Raw genomic sequence first — 15,361 nt, forward strand, 5'->3', positions numbered from 1 at the left:
GGGTTGTTTTTCTTGTATGACAAATTGATATACATAATCTGCAAAGCCGGTTGAATATACAGATAGACTTTTTTTTTATTGCTGTAGCCAAAGGTTTATGTTAGTTGTTAAGACTAGCCGATCTTGATCGATTAGCTTCGTCTGTCTGTACTGAACCATCAGGGAAGCTGACAGCATGTTGAAAAGAAACTGAATCCTGCTTGATTTCTTTACTATATTTCACCGGCAATTGAACACCTTCGTGTCAGGTAGGTTTGTTACAGGTGATCTGTAGAACCTCACAGTGCTCTTTGACCTCATTTGCTTTCATAATGGTTCCTAAAATCTCATGCAGGCTAAATTAGCTTAGCATACAGCAGAGACTGAACAGGCATGGTTTTCAGCTGCTCGGCATCATGTCTAACATAATGACTTATTCAATATGCTACAAGTGTTTTCTGTGGACTAGTTATTTTAAGAACAAATAGATTTTGGTCATTACTTTTTATATCTTTTTTTCAGTGCAAAGTAATTATATTATTAAGTTGTATTTACTCAGCACAAACAACAGTGAAGTGTAATGCAATGTAAAATACATTTATTTACTTTGCACTTTTATTTCAAAATGTTTTACATAAGACATCAAAAGCTATATGACAAACACATTAGAAGCCAATAAAATCTAAAAGAAGATACAAAACAAACAAAATCGATACTGCAGCAACAAAAATAGAAGTCCAAGAAACTCAACATTGGATCATTTATTGTCTTAATTACCAAACTGCTGACAATTATACGTATTTGTGCAATTTTGACAGTTCTCTCTCTCTCTCTCTCTCTCTCTCTCTCTCTCTCTCTCTCTCTCTCTCTCTCTCTCTCTCTCTTCCTATGCTAGTGGCAGCTTTTTGTTAAAATATGACAGTAGATCTGGTTTTTCAATAGTTCTCGTTCTTTTAATATTATCGATCACTTGAATAACAAACATTGCATTGATTTAAAAACTGCTATTGAGAAGTATCACACATTTTAACAACTCAAAAAGAACAGAGGCATCATTTACTGGTGAATGCACGAACCCTTGATTTAGACTCATTACTCGTATTCTTTAATCAATTTGCACAAACACTTTTTTTTATGCAGAATGATATTGGGTTTAAGTTTATTTGATTGTCATTCCATCAATATCTATGTAGCATTCATTCAGTGGTACAGACTTGTGTAACTCAGGAGGACCAGTGTGCTAATGAAAAAGGAAATAAATAATGAAATAAAAGACATGCTGAAGGAACAGATCATTTAAATCTCATCTAAGACAATAAAAGCAGAAACAGCTACAAGAGACCTGTGCTACGTTAAAACCCTGTTTTATGCAATGCATCTCCTCCTGATGTTTTTTTTCTTTTTTTCTTTTACTCAATATATTCATGTCTCAAATGTCACAACTTTCCATCAGTTGAGCAGCTGTCTGCTGTTTTCTTAAAAATATCTCTGCACCTTCTGCAGGCTGGAGTCATGCTGTCGCTAAAGGAAAAGGATAAACCCATCATCAAGAAGCTTCTGTCCGCCGGCTGCTGCGCACGCTGTGTGCTAAGGTTCTGCTGCGTGAGTGTTCAGGCTGCCTACCGACGGCCCCATCAGGTGTGTGTTCACTCAAAGCTTTTTATAAATCGCTGTTCTCCACAAAATTGTGCACTTTGTGAGCCACTATGTCATTTCCGATCTTTTACAGGAAACGCTTAAAGAACTTCAAGCTTTTATCAGTGATACTGAAAACGGCAAACCACAAGATCCTAAAGCAGTAGAATCTACTGAAGAAAACAACAAATCCCATGATGCAGCAGGGTCAGAACCACCTGACGACCCACCCAGTAAAAGAGCTAAACTGGAGCCCATTGTTGCTGGTGCTCCATCAGAGGAAGATTCTGCTGCTGGAGTCAGACTGAAGGATGAAGAGTCCAGTGTGTGTGTGGTGTGTTTGGGGATCCTACAGGAACTCTGTGGCACGACACAGGCCGTAAAGGTGTGTGCTTGCTGTAAAATACTCACTGTAGTGTCAGAGTGCAACTCCTTTTGAATTTGAAGAAGAATTTTGTTGCGTTGATGTTCACAGATGGCCGATGCAGTAAAAGCAGAAAAGTACGAGTTCGACACTCTGGTGCTGTCCGTCTCTCTGCCCGCTCAGCTGTGTGTCCGGGAGGTCAGTCTGTGTCTGTCTACTCTGTCTTCGAAAAGCTACTGGAAATTATTCCATTTTTTATTACTATGTTCTTTACCTTCTCAATTTATTGACTATTTATCTGTTTGCAAAATGTAATGTTTAATGTTCTTTATTTATTGTTCTATATTTGTATTAGTTCAAACAAGTCTCCAAAACAAACAGTATGGGATATCTCATTGACTTTCTGCCTGTAGCCGAAACGCGTCGGTCTAAATTGTTAATAAAGTTGATCTTCATACTACAAGTGTTGCTGGAGCATTTTGACCTCTTCAAGCCTTTCACTCTTCATGCACCTTGTCAGATGGTGAAGTTTGTGCCAGAAAATCCTCTTCTTTTTTTTTTTTTTTTTTAGCTCCAAGCTCATTGGAAACCACTTACTGTAACGTAAAGATCCTCTACAAATGAAGATTAAAAAATCTATTCTTTCATTATTTTTAGACAGAGGGGGTAGTTTTTGTGGGCACTATGTTTAGCACCATAACAAATCCTCATTTGGTGCTTGAGTTGCAAGGAAAGTCTCTGTCATATTGGTCGTAATATGTATTTTTGAATCCTGCAGCACTCCTGTTGGCTTCATGTGAAGAACCAATTGAGGTGAGTTCATTCTTTTGGATGTTCAGTTTTTTTTCCATCACTGCAGGTTCAATCAGGCTTTGTGAACATGTGTTTTTTACATGTTCACCTTTTTTGATCATCCAGAGAGAAGAGCGCCGCGGTGGACAAAGAGGACTTCATCCAGGTGAAAGAGGCCTTCAAGTGGATCTTACAGGGCCTCGTCTCAAAGGAGTTGGGAGGCATAGCTGTGGTGACCAGGGTAGGTGACTCCCATGAAGAGGGGAACTAACCAGTGGAGTTTATACAATCATTTACAAACCTTACATTTTACATTTGTTATTAGCTTTTATTCATGAAGGGTAAGTTTGGGATCCACAGCAACCCTGATTTATCTTTCCTGCCGCCGACATAAAGAGTGATATTTTTATTGTCAGCATGAGATTACAAACTGACTCTGTGTTTTTTGTCTTTTTATCAGAGTTTATTTGAGGTAGGTGTGGAGTTCACTCACCCAGAAACGGACGTCGACTGCCACTTCCTGTGAGTCCTCATCTTTAATCTTGGGATAAGCATTAATTTTAGGTTCTTGAAACACAGATGACATTTTGCGATGAAAGTGAAAGCAGGATTCTTTGATTCATGATAACCACTATGAAGCATTTACATTTGACAGAAGCAAAGTGAAGGTCAATGAGAAGAGATGAACTGTAACATGAGTTGACAAACGTTCTTTAAGGCTCTTGTACCTCCTTCCTACAGTGCATCAACATGTCCGGACTGCTTTAAAGCCACTAAGAACAAACAGGTAGGAAGCGTCAGAGTGAAAGAGAACAGTTGGACATTTGTGAAATAAAGCTTACGTGAGTTCTTATGAGATAAATAACGGGGATGCATCCTTTTGTTCAAACATTAACTGATGCCTATGGTCTTTGTAAATGTATGTGCTTGTGTAACACAGCCTCAAGGCCACTAGATGTGGACCTCAACTTTGACTCCCTCTCCCTGATGACGACCCTGCATTGTCATGTTTTTATGATAACATGAAGACCTTTTACCTGTGTGTGCTGTAGAGGCTAGAAACCATATGCATAACCATTGAAATCAGAGAGAGAGACAGAAAGAGAGGGGATTGACAAGCAGGAAGGGAGCCACAGGTCGGATTGTAACCCTGCCTGCCCACTTGGTGACAACAGCCTCTGTACATGGGGGGCGTGCACTAACCACTAGGCTACCAGCGCCCCTATATCCACATCTTAAATACAGTCATTGTAATGCATAATTCTGCTCTAATAGATATAAGGATCTGTTGCCAACATTAGTAATATAATTAATTTAAAGGCACAAAATAAACTTCCTTCATTGTTTTGAACAGCTGCATGTTTAGTTAGTAAGGGTCTGATATTACAGGACTACAATGAACTGTCTTTTTCTCTGCCGGCAGTCAGTGTTCACCAGGATGGCTGTGGTCAAAGCTCTGGAAAAGATATCTGAAGCCAAATTTCTAAAGTAAGCATCATGTTCATCTGCCAGTTCTTGATGTGTTTTAGGAGTACAGTCTTTACTGTGAATGTTTTCTTCCAGACATTACCCGTGCCCTCCAGTAAAGCCGACGAGCAGCTGCAGCTCTCAGGACGTCCAGTGTCTCCACGTGTCAATCTTTGTGGCAGGTATTTATAGCACACGAGGAGAGTCTTTTTACATTTAGTTTGATCGTTTTTATTTCCATACTGACATTCTTCCCGTTGGTCAGGGAGGTACAACAAGTTTTGCCGCAATCTGCCTCAGACGCCCTGGCTGATCGATGGAGAGAGGAGGATGGAGTCCTCGGTAGAGGAGCTGATTGCAGCACCCATCCTGTCTTCCTTCAGAGCTGACGGTTAGTCCATCCTGGCGAATTACCCCAGGAGAAATACTTTACTGTATATTAAAATGATCCTAAAAATACAGAAATAACATTTTTTGATTGGTTACAGGATTTAATTTTTCCTCATCTGGTCGGGAAGATGTGGATGTCCGGACTCTAGGAAACGGTAAGAGACAGAAAATAAAATGTGAAGCTGCACCTGCAGAATGTGAAGTTAAATGTGTACAATACAATATTTGTATCTTTCCTAATCGTCCGCAGGTCGTCCGTTTGCAATGGAGCTGCTGAATCCTCACAGATCCAGACTCAGCAAAGTGGAAATGAAGCAGCTACAGGAGGTCAGCTCCATTAACTATGTACCAAAATTATAACACATCTCTCAAACTACAAAGAAATGACTTCTCCTTTTGTGCATATTTTATATGTGCATTAAAAACAACCTGAAGGGAAACACAAACTATCTGGAGAAGAATGTAAAAAAAAAAAAATGCACAAAAAACCCTTGAATGAGGTTGAAAGTGATTTATCAGTAAAAGATTAATGTAACAAAAGTGTGTAGACTAAAAGACTTGTATGAAGTACGTATGTTTCTCCAAAGGCTCCTCTTCCACAGGGAAAGGCTGCAGTGCCTTGGAACTAGTTTCTTAGAATTAAAGAGGATTTACAGGAAATATTCAAATGAAAGACACAGCAACCTTTTTTTAAACAATTCTCCACCACTTGAGGCTTCACTGCAGCGCTTTTTACTCAGTCATCCATTCATTTTTTTTTATTTTTTTAAAGTTGCTCCACCCGAGTAGAGATTTAGTTCTGTTCATCTTCATAGATCAGTTTCAGATTTGTGCCTCACTGTAGTGTCAGGAAACATTTCAGAATTGACATTTTATTGTTTAGATTTTCTGTATATTTGGTTGCTGTAAGCAGTTTTAATGTCCCATGTTCTTTTACTAATATTTGCCAATCTTGTTTTTTTTCAGACCATAAATGCGTCTTCAGACAAAATCAGAGTGAGAGACCTGCAGATTGTAACCAGGTGAGAGAATATCTAACAGCACAATTTACTTTAACTCTTAAACTGCTCTGGCATTCTGAAACCTTAACATTAAATGAACTTATGAGACAGTTCATGAAACAAACATCTGTGCTGTGTGCTTGTTTTGTGTTCAGGGAGGCCATGAGTCGCATGAAGGAGGGAGAGGAGGAGAAAACCAAGTCATACACGGCACTCATCTGGACCTTGAAACCCATCGAGAGAGACGACATCACCTTCATCGATGACATTAAGGTCACTATATGTTCAGCTGTTACTATTGAGATGCAAACTTCCACTCTAATCTTCCACTGTTTCCATGCACAATTGATTTTTTTTTTTTTTTTAATCATTTTGCAAGCAAAAAAGTCTAGATTCTCTAACTACAGCTTCATGTATGTAAATATTTGTATGTAAATAACAACGGGTACACAGCGTTGACAGCCTTTATTATGAAGAAATCTGTTGAGTTTTCTGTCTATCTGACTAAAATGACTCAAAGTAAAGATACAAAGTAGCTGTCTTAGTTTCAGTATTGTTATTGTTATCAGATACATCCATAAATACATTTAATAAATTATGTGCAGACGCGGACTCGACTGCACGAGTCAGTAAAGTAGCTGGTGTGGGGGCAATTGTGTTTAAGTACATTGCCAGTGTGGCCGCGCCCTAAATAGAAGACTCATGGACAAAACACATTTCTGAGGATTTTACTCAGGCTTGGGAAACACTAACTTACATTTTATAGACCAAACAACTTGTGTATTAATCGAGTAAATAAAAGGCAGATTAACTGACACTGAAAAAATAATCCTTTGTTGCAGAACTTAGTTTAACATCCACAAATACTGAAAAGTTAACGTAGCTCACTTTTGGGGACATTAAAGAGACCTAATTACAACTCTAGAAATGTATTGTATCCCTAATCTAAACCACTGCAGGGGAGAAAGATGCAGTACAAGATGTTGAATTGAATTATTCAACCTGATTATAACGTCAGACTTCATCCCATCAGGATCTGACTCTTGACCAGAAGACTCCTCTGAGGGTCTTACATCGACGGGCACTGGCTGTTCGTCAGAGAGTCATCCACAGTATGAACGCCCGCTTCCTGGACTCTCATCACTTCTACCTGGGCCTGAAGACACAGGCGGGGACGTATCCTCCATCTTATCTGCTTTTTCTCCACTTTCAACAAATTGAATCAATCATTATATCTGCAGGACTGAAAGTCTGTGAACGCTTCAATTGTTCAGAACATTAGTCTTATTGATTTCATATCCAGGTTAATAATATGTATTCAAATCAGGGAAAGTTGTGATATAGGATATTCTGGTACTATATTGATCCTGTGTGGGGATTCCCAAGCTAAATAGCAGGATATAAAGTGAATTAATAAACTCCAACTTTACTACTAGTTAATAGTTTTGATCCCAATATTCCATTCATAATTATAAAACAATCATCTAATTATCAATACTCTGAAATAGTCTGCATAATGTTGTTGCTATAAAAAAAAACATTATGTTTGGGCCCAGGTATATTTTAAAGGTTATACTGGTACTTCTGTACTTTGGAGTATATAATATAATGGAGTATGTACATAGTAGTGAGGACATGTTCTATTTCTAAACTTTTGGACTTTGTCAGCTAAGTTTTGAGCTAAACGCTAACATATCCTACTGACATGGCTACTTTAATATAACCTTGCTAAGATTAGCAATAAGGATTAAGCAGGTCTGTTTGGCTTGAGATTGATGCCAGTTTCATTCACCAATCTTACATTTCTTAACCCAACAAGTGGACTATAAGACTAAAACGTTTTTCTTCTAAGAATGTATTCACAGTCAGAATTTCAGCATTGAATGAGCAATGTAACCCCCCCCCCCCGAGTTTTCCTGGTAGACATCACTCCTTCGCTAGCGGGAATAAAAATGGCGGACCTGCGCAAAAGTTTAGTTCAACAGCTGGGGGTGGAGATACCCGGGAAGGGAGGGCTTTTTTTTCTTACCAGAATTCCACTGTGACATCACAAGGAGAGCACATTTGAAACGGAGCATTTTCCTCTGTGTTGTAAGACAAATGCAGACAACAAACAAAGGACTGGATGGATTTATGTCACATTTTGTGGGTCAGTAGACACTCAGGTTACCCAGATATATGTTCAAAAACACTAAAAGTGGATTTTTCATAATATGTCCCCTTCAAGGTTAATAACGTTTCTAGTTAAAAACAGGCTACTTTTACAAGCTTTCTTTTAGTTTTATTTAAAGCAGCTATTCAAATAATTGTAAATATATCTTCCTGATAATTGTTGCTTTTGTTAACTGATTTACTTCTGAAAGTTCCTGAACTTTATCTCAAAGTTACATCAAAGAGTTCGTACACGGAGACTTCGGCCGCACCAAACCCAACCTGTGTGAGCTGCTGAAGACGGACACAGACATCCTGGAGCTGGATGTGGAGGTGGGAACAATGATTATTATAACTGTAAAAATCTGAATGTAAAGTCTGTAGCATTATCGATGAAAACCACTTGACTTTGATACTTTGAGCTAAAGGCTGAAGCACGATAAAGTCAATACATTCATATAAACTTACAATAAGCTTTCAGCACAGTTTATTTATGACAACAAGACGAGGTTGATAATGAATCATACCAATGTCTACCATTTATTGTGTCATATTTGTATTCTAACTTCAGACATCAATGGCACTAGCTCATTACAAGCTAACATAAAAGTAATTGGTTAGCATTAGCATATATTTTTTCGAGTCAATGTGAAATTTTTAATGGACTGCTGGACTTCAGGAATGTAAACGTCATCTCTATGTATTGAGACATGAGCAAGGCCAGCAGAGGTTTTTTTCTTTGATTTAAGGGGAATTTATCTGAATAAGTATTTATTTCTGTTGGAAAAAAAAATAGTATCTTTGCTCTTTTTACAAAATGTAAAAGTTGTAAAAAATGTTTTCTTTGACTTTGTTGTCTGTCTGTTTGATTCCTATTTCAGTCTGTGGATGTAGATTGGCCTCCATCCATTCCTGAGTGAATGCTGCCCTGTCCTGCACGTCAGAGACTTCAGGTTTGACCTCAGTGGGACTGAACTGGTTCTGTCAGCAGTCCAGGACCAGGTCCAGAGTGTCTGAGACTTAAAAGGTGATGGATGTAGACATGGGTTGGAAGAAGAACCTTCTGGCTGCTGGGAAGCCTGCTTTGCCTCATTGAGTATCTTCAGTTGTATCACAGAAAATGTTTCTGAATATATTTAGTGATCTTTTTCTGTTTTGACTAGAAAAAGGGAAATCATTTTTGTAACAAGACTGTAGGCCTGTAGCCGTGCCAGTAGATGAAGGAGGCATCATCAAACACCAGATTGTTTTCTGTTCTGTTTCGATCTTTTGGATCAAAATATAAAAAAATCTTTAGGCTTTCAGTTCTTACACCTGTGTCATCACTGGGGAATATTTTCTTGCTTTCCTTAAGAGGGGCATGAGACGAAAGGTCTCGTTATCTGAAACATGGGCTTGTCTTCTGTTTAGTAGCCAGTTTTAAAAAATCGCACACTCAAAGTTGGACCGCACTTTTGGCTTAATTTACAATCTCAACAACTTACTCCATGAATCAGAAAAAAATTGTTGGGTTAAACTTACGTCTTGTTCTCAAACCTGGTTTTTAAAATGTAAACGTATATTAAAGACTGAGTGCTGACAATAAAGTCCAAGGGTTCTGTATGAAACTACAGCATCATTTCAAGAATAGTCTAAATTATTCGGAATGCAAAACAAAACAGTCGTACGCCTTCCATGTATGTCTAATGTTCCACTTAGATCTCAATACTTCAACTTCATTCCCTGCAATGTCATTTCAAATGATGTATTTTTCTACCTGTTTGTTGTCATATTCACAATCTGGATTGACTGTGAACTGTACTGATTACTACTAGACAACATTTAACATGTGGAGACTTGTTCAATCGAGAAAAAAACAAAACATCATATTCATATCTTTTGAAGTCTTTTTTTTTATCTTCATGCAGGTAGCTCTAAAAACTAAAATTCCACATATTGTCACATTAACTTTGGACTCTCGTTTTTCAAAAAGTAAGCCAGCTGTTACTTTTTCATGATACTTACTTTAACCCAAAATGAAAGTTCCTCACACCAGCTTTAAAATAAAAGAAGCCCTATGAAGACCCATAGAGCACATCTCCCCTGAAAGTTAAAGATGCCTCAAAATATAAAATACTGTAGCATCTGAAATAAAGAGTCACAACAGCAGAAACCCTGAAATGTATTTCTTTTAATTTAATTCAAAATAAATACTACCACGGCAACGCAAGTCCACTACTGGGTTCTTGCCCGAATGTTTTGGTAAGAAAACAAACAAGCAAACGATCCAAAAAAAAAAAAGAATAAAAAGAGACTTCAGTTAATGCATCCATCATCATCATCATCATCATCATCATCGTCATCATCCCTCAGCAACTTTCCAGAGGTGCCTTTTTTTAACAACATACAAGGTAACACTGCCTAGAAAGACAAAAATAAATAAAACGGATACTATGGTACAAAAATGAGGAGAAGAAATGGATGATGGGATTGGAACAACCTGATAAAACCATCACTGCAAAAGAAAAGAAAAAAAGACAGCCATGGTCCCTTTTTGTATTTTTTTCTTTTAAAATAGAGTGAAGGGAAACAGAAAGGACAGTGCAGACTCCACAGTAACAGTCATGTCCTCTCAGAAAATCAGGAGTTGATCATTTTCAGGGACCATGGTGGCCAAAGAAGGAAGGCAGGAGGCGGGGTTTGTCTCCATGGAAACATCCTCCTTGGACGATAAGTCGATGTATTGTCCCAAAGAAAAAAATCAATGGAAGGGTCCAGTTTTTGACATAGTCTTTGTTTTTTTTTTTCCTTTTTTGATGTTTTCTAAGATGCAGTTTTTGAGTCATTTGTTGTTTTTTTATTCTGTCACTATTATCTTCAGCAAGCTTGAAGTACTGTCACACAGAAACAGAAATGTTTATGTTTCGTTTGTGAAAATGCCACTAAAGACAAAAAAAGGCATTGCATATTTACACCTAGAAGAAGTTTTGGGCGACATATTTCCGGCAGTCCTCACAGTCTTCTCACATGAGTGTCTCACGGCTCAGTTTTCTCGTGATCTGTGACATGATTAGTGACTTATTGATAACCTCAGTTCAACGTGTGTGTGTGTGTGCGCGCGTGTGTATAAATAATTTTTAATTCACAATACTGACAGGACAGATGGGGACTGAACCCCTGCATGTGGAGCTGGAAGCCTCATTTCTGTTAGTGTCCATGTTTAATAAAGTTCTCCACTCCTGACTTATCTTCATAAAACAGTCTTTGTATGTCTGTGTTTTTGTGTGAATATGAATGATGTTTATGTGTGTGTGTGTGTGTGTGTGTGTGCACTCAGGTTTCCTTTGCAGTTCAATCAATACTTTCTTTGTCATACATTACAGAGTTATAATTCTTGGACCTGTTATCACTTTTACACATGAACCTCAGAGTATGAGATGACACAAGCATCAGACAACAATTTCCAAAAAAATCTTTCACCAACGTAATCAGTTTTTCAGACCTGACAATCAGAAATCAACACTGAACCTTTCCAAATGAGTGCAGGAACCACTGAATTATGCAGAGCAGAAAAAGTCAGCAATTTGCTCCGGAAAGTAATTAAATTCATAATTTTGTTCAAAAGTGAAACAGATAGATCACAGCCGAAAGGAAAAAATTAGTTCACATTATTGAGTCATGTTGTTTGTCACACGTACCACCAGAGGGCAGCACTCATGACGTTTGATTTAAATAAATAAAAGCACTTGTATGCAGCTATAGGCATATAGCATGTTTTAAGTTGTACATACAAACTAATCATATCACTTCCAGGATGTATCGTCCTGTAAGACCTGTGGGAAACATACTTTCATCAACAATGCTGCAATACTGTGCAAAGGAACCCTGACAGACCGGTTCAGACTTAAAAGTTGGTTTCAGAATACGGGGAACGAAGTGGACCAATGGAGAACTCAATTCTGTTTCTTGCCAATTTCAGTCATATTTAGTGTTTACTTCCAGTTTCAAGACATTTGTTCACTTATCTCATCAAGTATAAAACATAAGAACAGCTCCAACCTTATTGCACATACACAACCATCAGGCGGACTCACACCTTCTCTCATACAGTTATAAATACAAAAACTGACAAGAGACCAGCATCTTTTTGCCACTACAACTTAACTGAAACAACAAGGTTGTAAGTTTGTGAGTTAGGATAGATTTGAATTCATCAGCTTTTAAAGAAGTCTTTAGGACTTCAGGCAATGCAAGTCCAGCTGTGTCCGGCGTCTTTCAGTCTTTCTGCTGGGCTAATAACCTCCAGGCTTCTACAAACACAGACGTGTGTGTGGCACAGAGGTTGTCATTCCAATCTTGACAAAAGCTAGAAAAAAAAAATTAGGATGACTCAAGTATGTAAGCTTCTCTTCCCTATACTGTACACCAAAACTTCAACAGCCTCTGTGTTAAGTAAAAACATTTCCTATGTGCACGGCAACTCATCCCCTCATTCCCTCAGTTTAGATTTACAGGTTCAAAGAAACAAACAAACCAGGGGGATACACCACAAAACCACAAAGCGAGATTAGAGGGAAAGCCAGCTCTGTTGAGCCTTAAGTCAGAGATTTCCATGTCACAAAGCTGGCTCTCTTTTCAGATGGCTAGATCACCATGGTAACCTACTCTTAACTCATAACCTGGTCAGTACTAGGTATGTATCACATCACAGAGGCTACACACTCTTAGTAGTTGTGCAACGGATCACAGTTGATCAGATTTGTCCAAAACTTTTTCACATGGACACAGCTTGTAAAGAGTTGATATAACCTTTAGTATGCTTACTTTGTGTTTAATGCTGCTTCTACTTTTCTTCATTTCACCATGTCTGCATTTATCATGCAGGTGTAAGCTGGTGGCTGCTTATAACATCAATCAGAAACGTATGGTTAGTAACATTAAAGCCGGTTGTACTGGTCCAGAAAAAGAAGATAGATCCTTAAACGCACGCTCCCTGTTCTGTCTGTCACGACACACGATGCAGGTGCAGCCTGTGCACAGATATACACACACCAACTGAATGAACTGTGTGTGTGTGTGTTACATGTTCAACATTGTTTAAGCTGTTTTTGAAGATTAGAGAAAATGTATTATTCACAGAAAGATCTGTTTTCTGTTTGGTTAGTTGTGGTTTCTGATGGTGGTTACAAATACTGTTATTGAAATGATGCAGCTTTTCATATTGAAGTCTACTACTCAGAATTTAAAACGCACTTTCTAAATAAAAGGAGTTCAGGTTTATCTAACTGCTTCTATTATTATTATTATTATTGGAATTGTAGCTTTGTGTATATGGTAAAGAAAACAAAGGATGTGATACATCAATAAGATTCATGGGGATACATTTTGATTTGTAGCGCTGGTGAAAAGCACAGTTTGAGTCATGGCTAGCTGAAGAGGAGAAAAGTTATATATATATATATATATATATATATATATATATATATATTTTTTTTTTTTTCTTTGATTGATCTGAGACAAAATGATTTGTCATCCGTTGCACCACTTTGAATTAAGAAGCGTTGTGTTTTTATATTTGCTCCTAATATCCTGAAGTGTTTAACGCAGCAGGTTTTACACTGAAATCACAGATAATAATACTGATTAGTCTTCATCAATGAAAGATGAAATGTTATTTAAACATATCTTCATGAAGTAAAAGGCTATCTGACCATAACAGTTGCTTCTTTTAGTGCTGAAATGTCGTGTATTATTGTCAAAGTTAAAGTTTACTTTGTTTAGTTGTCAAATTAGAAATAAACAAAAAGCACCAACAGTTTGTCTGATGGCAAAATCAATTAAAATAACAATATTTTACTGAAGCGTCCCTCTCCGTCCGTGAAGCAGCAGTGAAGTTTATTACCACAAACTATTCATTATTTCTTCTCATGATTTTAGTCTGACAGAAGCAGACTGCCAGTAAACTTTCTTCTTTGTGCAGAAGAAGCGTCAAATGACGAGCTAAATGTCTCCTTTCAGGTGAGCCCGCACACAGCCTGCAGCAGTCTGAGTTAACAGAGAAAGATCATAACCACCTTTGTGATACCCAAAATCTTGATCTGCAACTTCAGGCTTTATCCAGCCAGCTAAGTCAAAGAGCTTGGGTATGTTGATCTGCTTTGTGGTATACACATCAGGCGTTCTGTTCATTTTGGAAAATGACAAACTTGTTTAGTTTGGAGCAAAGTGCAGACTTGAGTCTGATCTGTGTGCACGACGATGTGAGTATATGTTTGTGTGTAGATGTGTGTGTGTGCTATGACAGCATACATTTGACCCCCATGTCCCACATACATACAGTACATACATACATTACATACATACATTAAGCCACATGTCCCTGTGTAAACACCCATTCCACTAGTCCTACAGCTACAATGAAGAAACAGAAGAGCAGAGGTGAAGAAGAGGAGGAAGTGAAGAAGAGGAGGAGAAGAAGAGGAGGAGTACAAACGGTGAGAGCAGAGAAAGGCCTCGTTCCCTGCCGGCTGTGGAAAGCTGGAGCGGTAGGCTGAGTTTGAACGCGGTTGTGCTCTGTGGCGCCTGAGTGAACTGTGCAGTTTCTGGCAGTTTTGTGTTTCCTGTTTCAATAAAAGACAAACTAAAAGGAGTAAAGCGCGTGAGAGAAAAAACTTGGGGTTGAAAAAAAAAAAAGAGTAGTAACATTGCAATGATGACTGGAATGATACAGACCCCTCAATCCTCATTTTATGTCTTTCTTTTGTTTTTTTCTTGTTTTTTTGTTTTTCTTTTTGTTGTTATCTGTAGACAGTGATTTTCATCGCCATGGGAATGGGGAATGTGCGATGCCATGGCATATGGATGAGAAAGAAATGTGTTTCTTTTTGTACTTTTTTTGAGTGAACCACGAGCCATGCACTTATCCTCGACTAAGGATGACCCCCTCACATCCCCAAAAACCCGCCCGCCCTCTCCCAAACAAAAACACCCTGTCAGTATGATACGAAACATCTGCACATGTAAGGCAACATTTTTGGTTTTTTGTTCCCTAAAACGGCTCTTCCAAACCAAGTGCAAAAAAGTCAAAAGAAGAAAAAGGGAAGACACAACAAACAGACAAACAAAAAAAAAAGATGTAACCCGGGTTGACGACTTAATACTGACGGAGAGAAAAAAAATAAATAACAAAAACATTGCCTTCTGCAGTAAATAGCGCTGAAAATGTAGGAGACTTATTTTTTTTAGTGTGGGGAGACCGGCTGGTGTCTATCCCACTGTGCAAAAACCTCTTTTAAAGTCCCTAAAAAGACTTCTCCCCGTCTGTGAGGAGGCAGAGAAGGAGAAAAAGAGGGGAGACTGGTACTTTTTTTTTCCTAAAATGGCTACGTGTTTTCCTCAAAATGGCCACGGATGGGGACAATACTGGCTTGCTGGGCCGGAGCGCTCACTCCCGTCCACTGGCTGAATAGGAGAACTGTGGGAAATGAGGCCTTCGCTCGTTGTCCGCCGCGTCCATCCCGTCCTCGTCATCTGTAGGGACAAATGGAAACATGTAAGATGACGAGGTTATTTGTTTATGGAGCATTCACAAGAGCATTAAGAA

The 15,361-nt window shown here is 38.4% G+C and overlaps 2 protein-coding genes across 3 annotated transcripts in view; one reads left to right on the top strand and one right to left on the bottom strand.

Moving 5' to 3' along the window:
• The first annotated feature begins 24 nt into the window (after nucleotides 1-24).
• Nucleotides 25-11,001, top strand: pus10 (pseudouridine synthase 10). The gene is made up of 18 exons (XM_020639654.3): nucleotides 25-248; nucleotides 1,483-1,617; nucleotides 1,709-1,999; nucleotides 2,090-2,176; nucleotides 2,757-2,791; nucleotides 2,897-3,011; nucleotides 3,231-3,292; nucleotides 3,512-3,557; nucleotides 4,194-4,258; nucleotides 4,334-4,419; nucleotides 4,503-4,628; nucleotides 4,726-4,782; nucleotides 4,878-4,954; nucleotides 5,594-5,649; nucleotides 5,784-5,901; nucleotides 6,662-6,804; nucleotides 8,013-8,112; nucleotides 8,661-11,001. The coding sequence occupies exons 2-18, from the start codon at nucleotides 1,492-1,494 to the stop codon at nucleotides 8,697-8,699; spliced, it is 1,629 nt and encodes a 542-aa protein (XP_020495310.1). The 5' UTR covers nucleotides 25-248; nucleotides 1,483-1,491; the 3' UTR covers nucleotides 8,700-11,001.
• akt3b (v-akt murine thymoma viral oncogene homolog 3b) overlaps nucleotides 9,930-15,361 on the bottom strand; it is a 30,264-nt gene continuing 24,832 nt past the window's right edge. For both annotated transcript variants that reach the window (XM_020639655.3, XM_029278407.2), the window contains exon 14: nucleotides 9,930-15,288. In XM_020639655.3, coding sequence (XP_020495311.1) covers nucleotides 15,203-15,288 — 86 coding nt within the window. In that variant the 3' untranslated portion in view covers nucleotides 9,930-15,202. The remainder of the gene's footprint in view (nucleotides 15,289-15,361) is intronic.

Source organism: Labrus bergylta, chromosome 1 (assembly GCF_963930695.1).
Source record: "Labrus bergylta chromosome 1, fLabBer1.1, whole genome shotgun sequence".
NCBI lineage: Eukaryota > Metazoa > Chordata > Actinopteri > Labriformes > Labridae > Labrus > Labrus bergylta.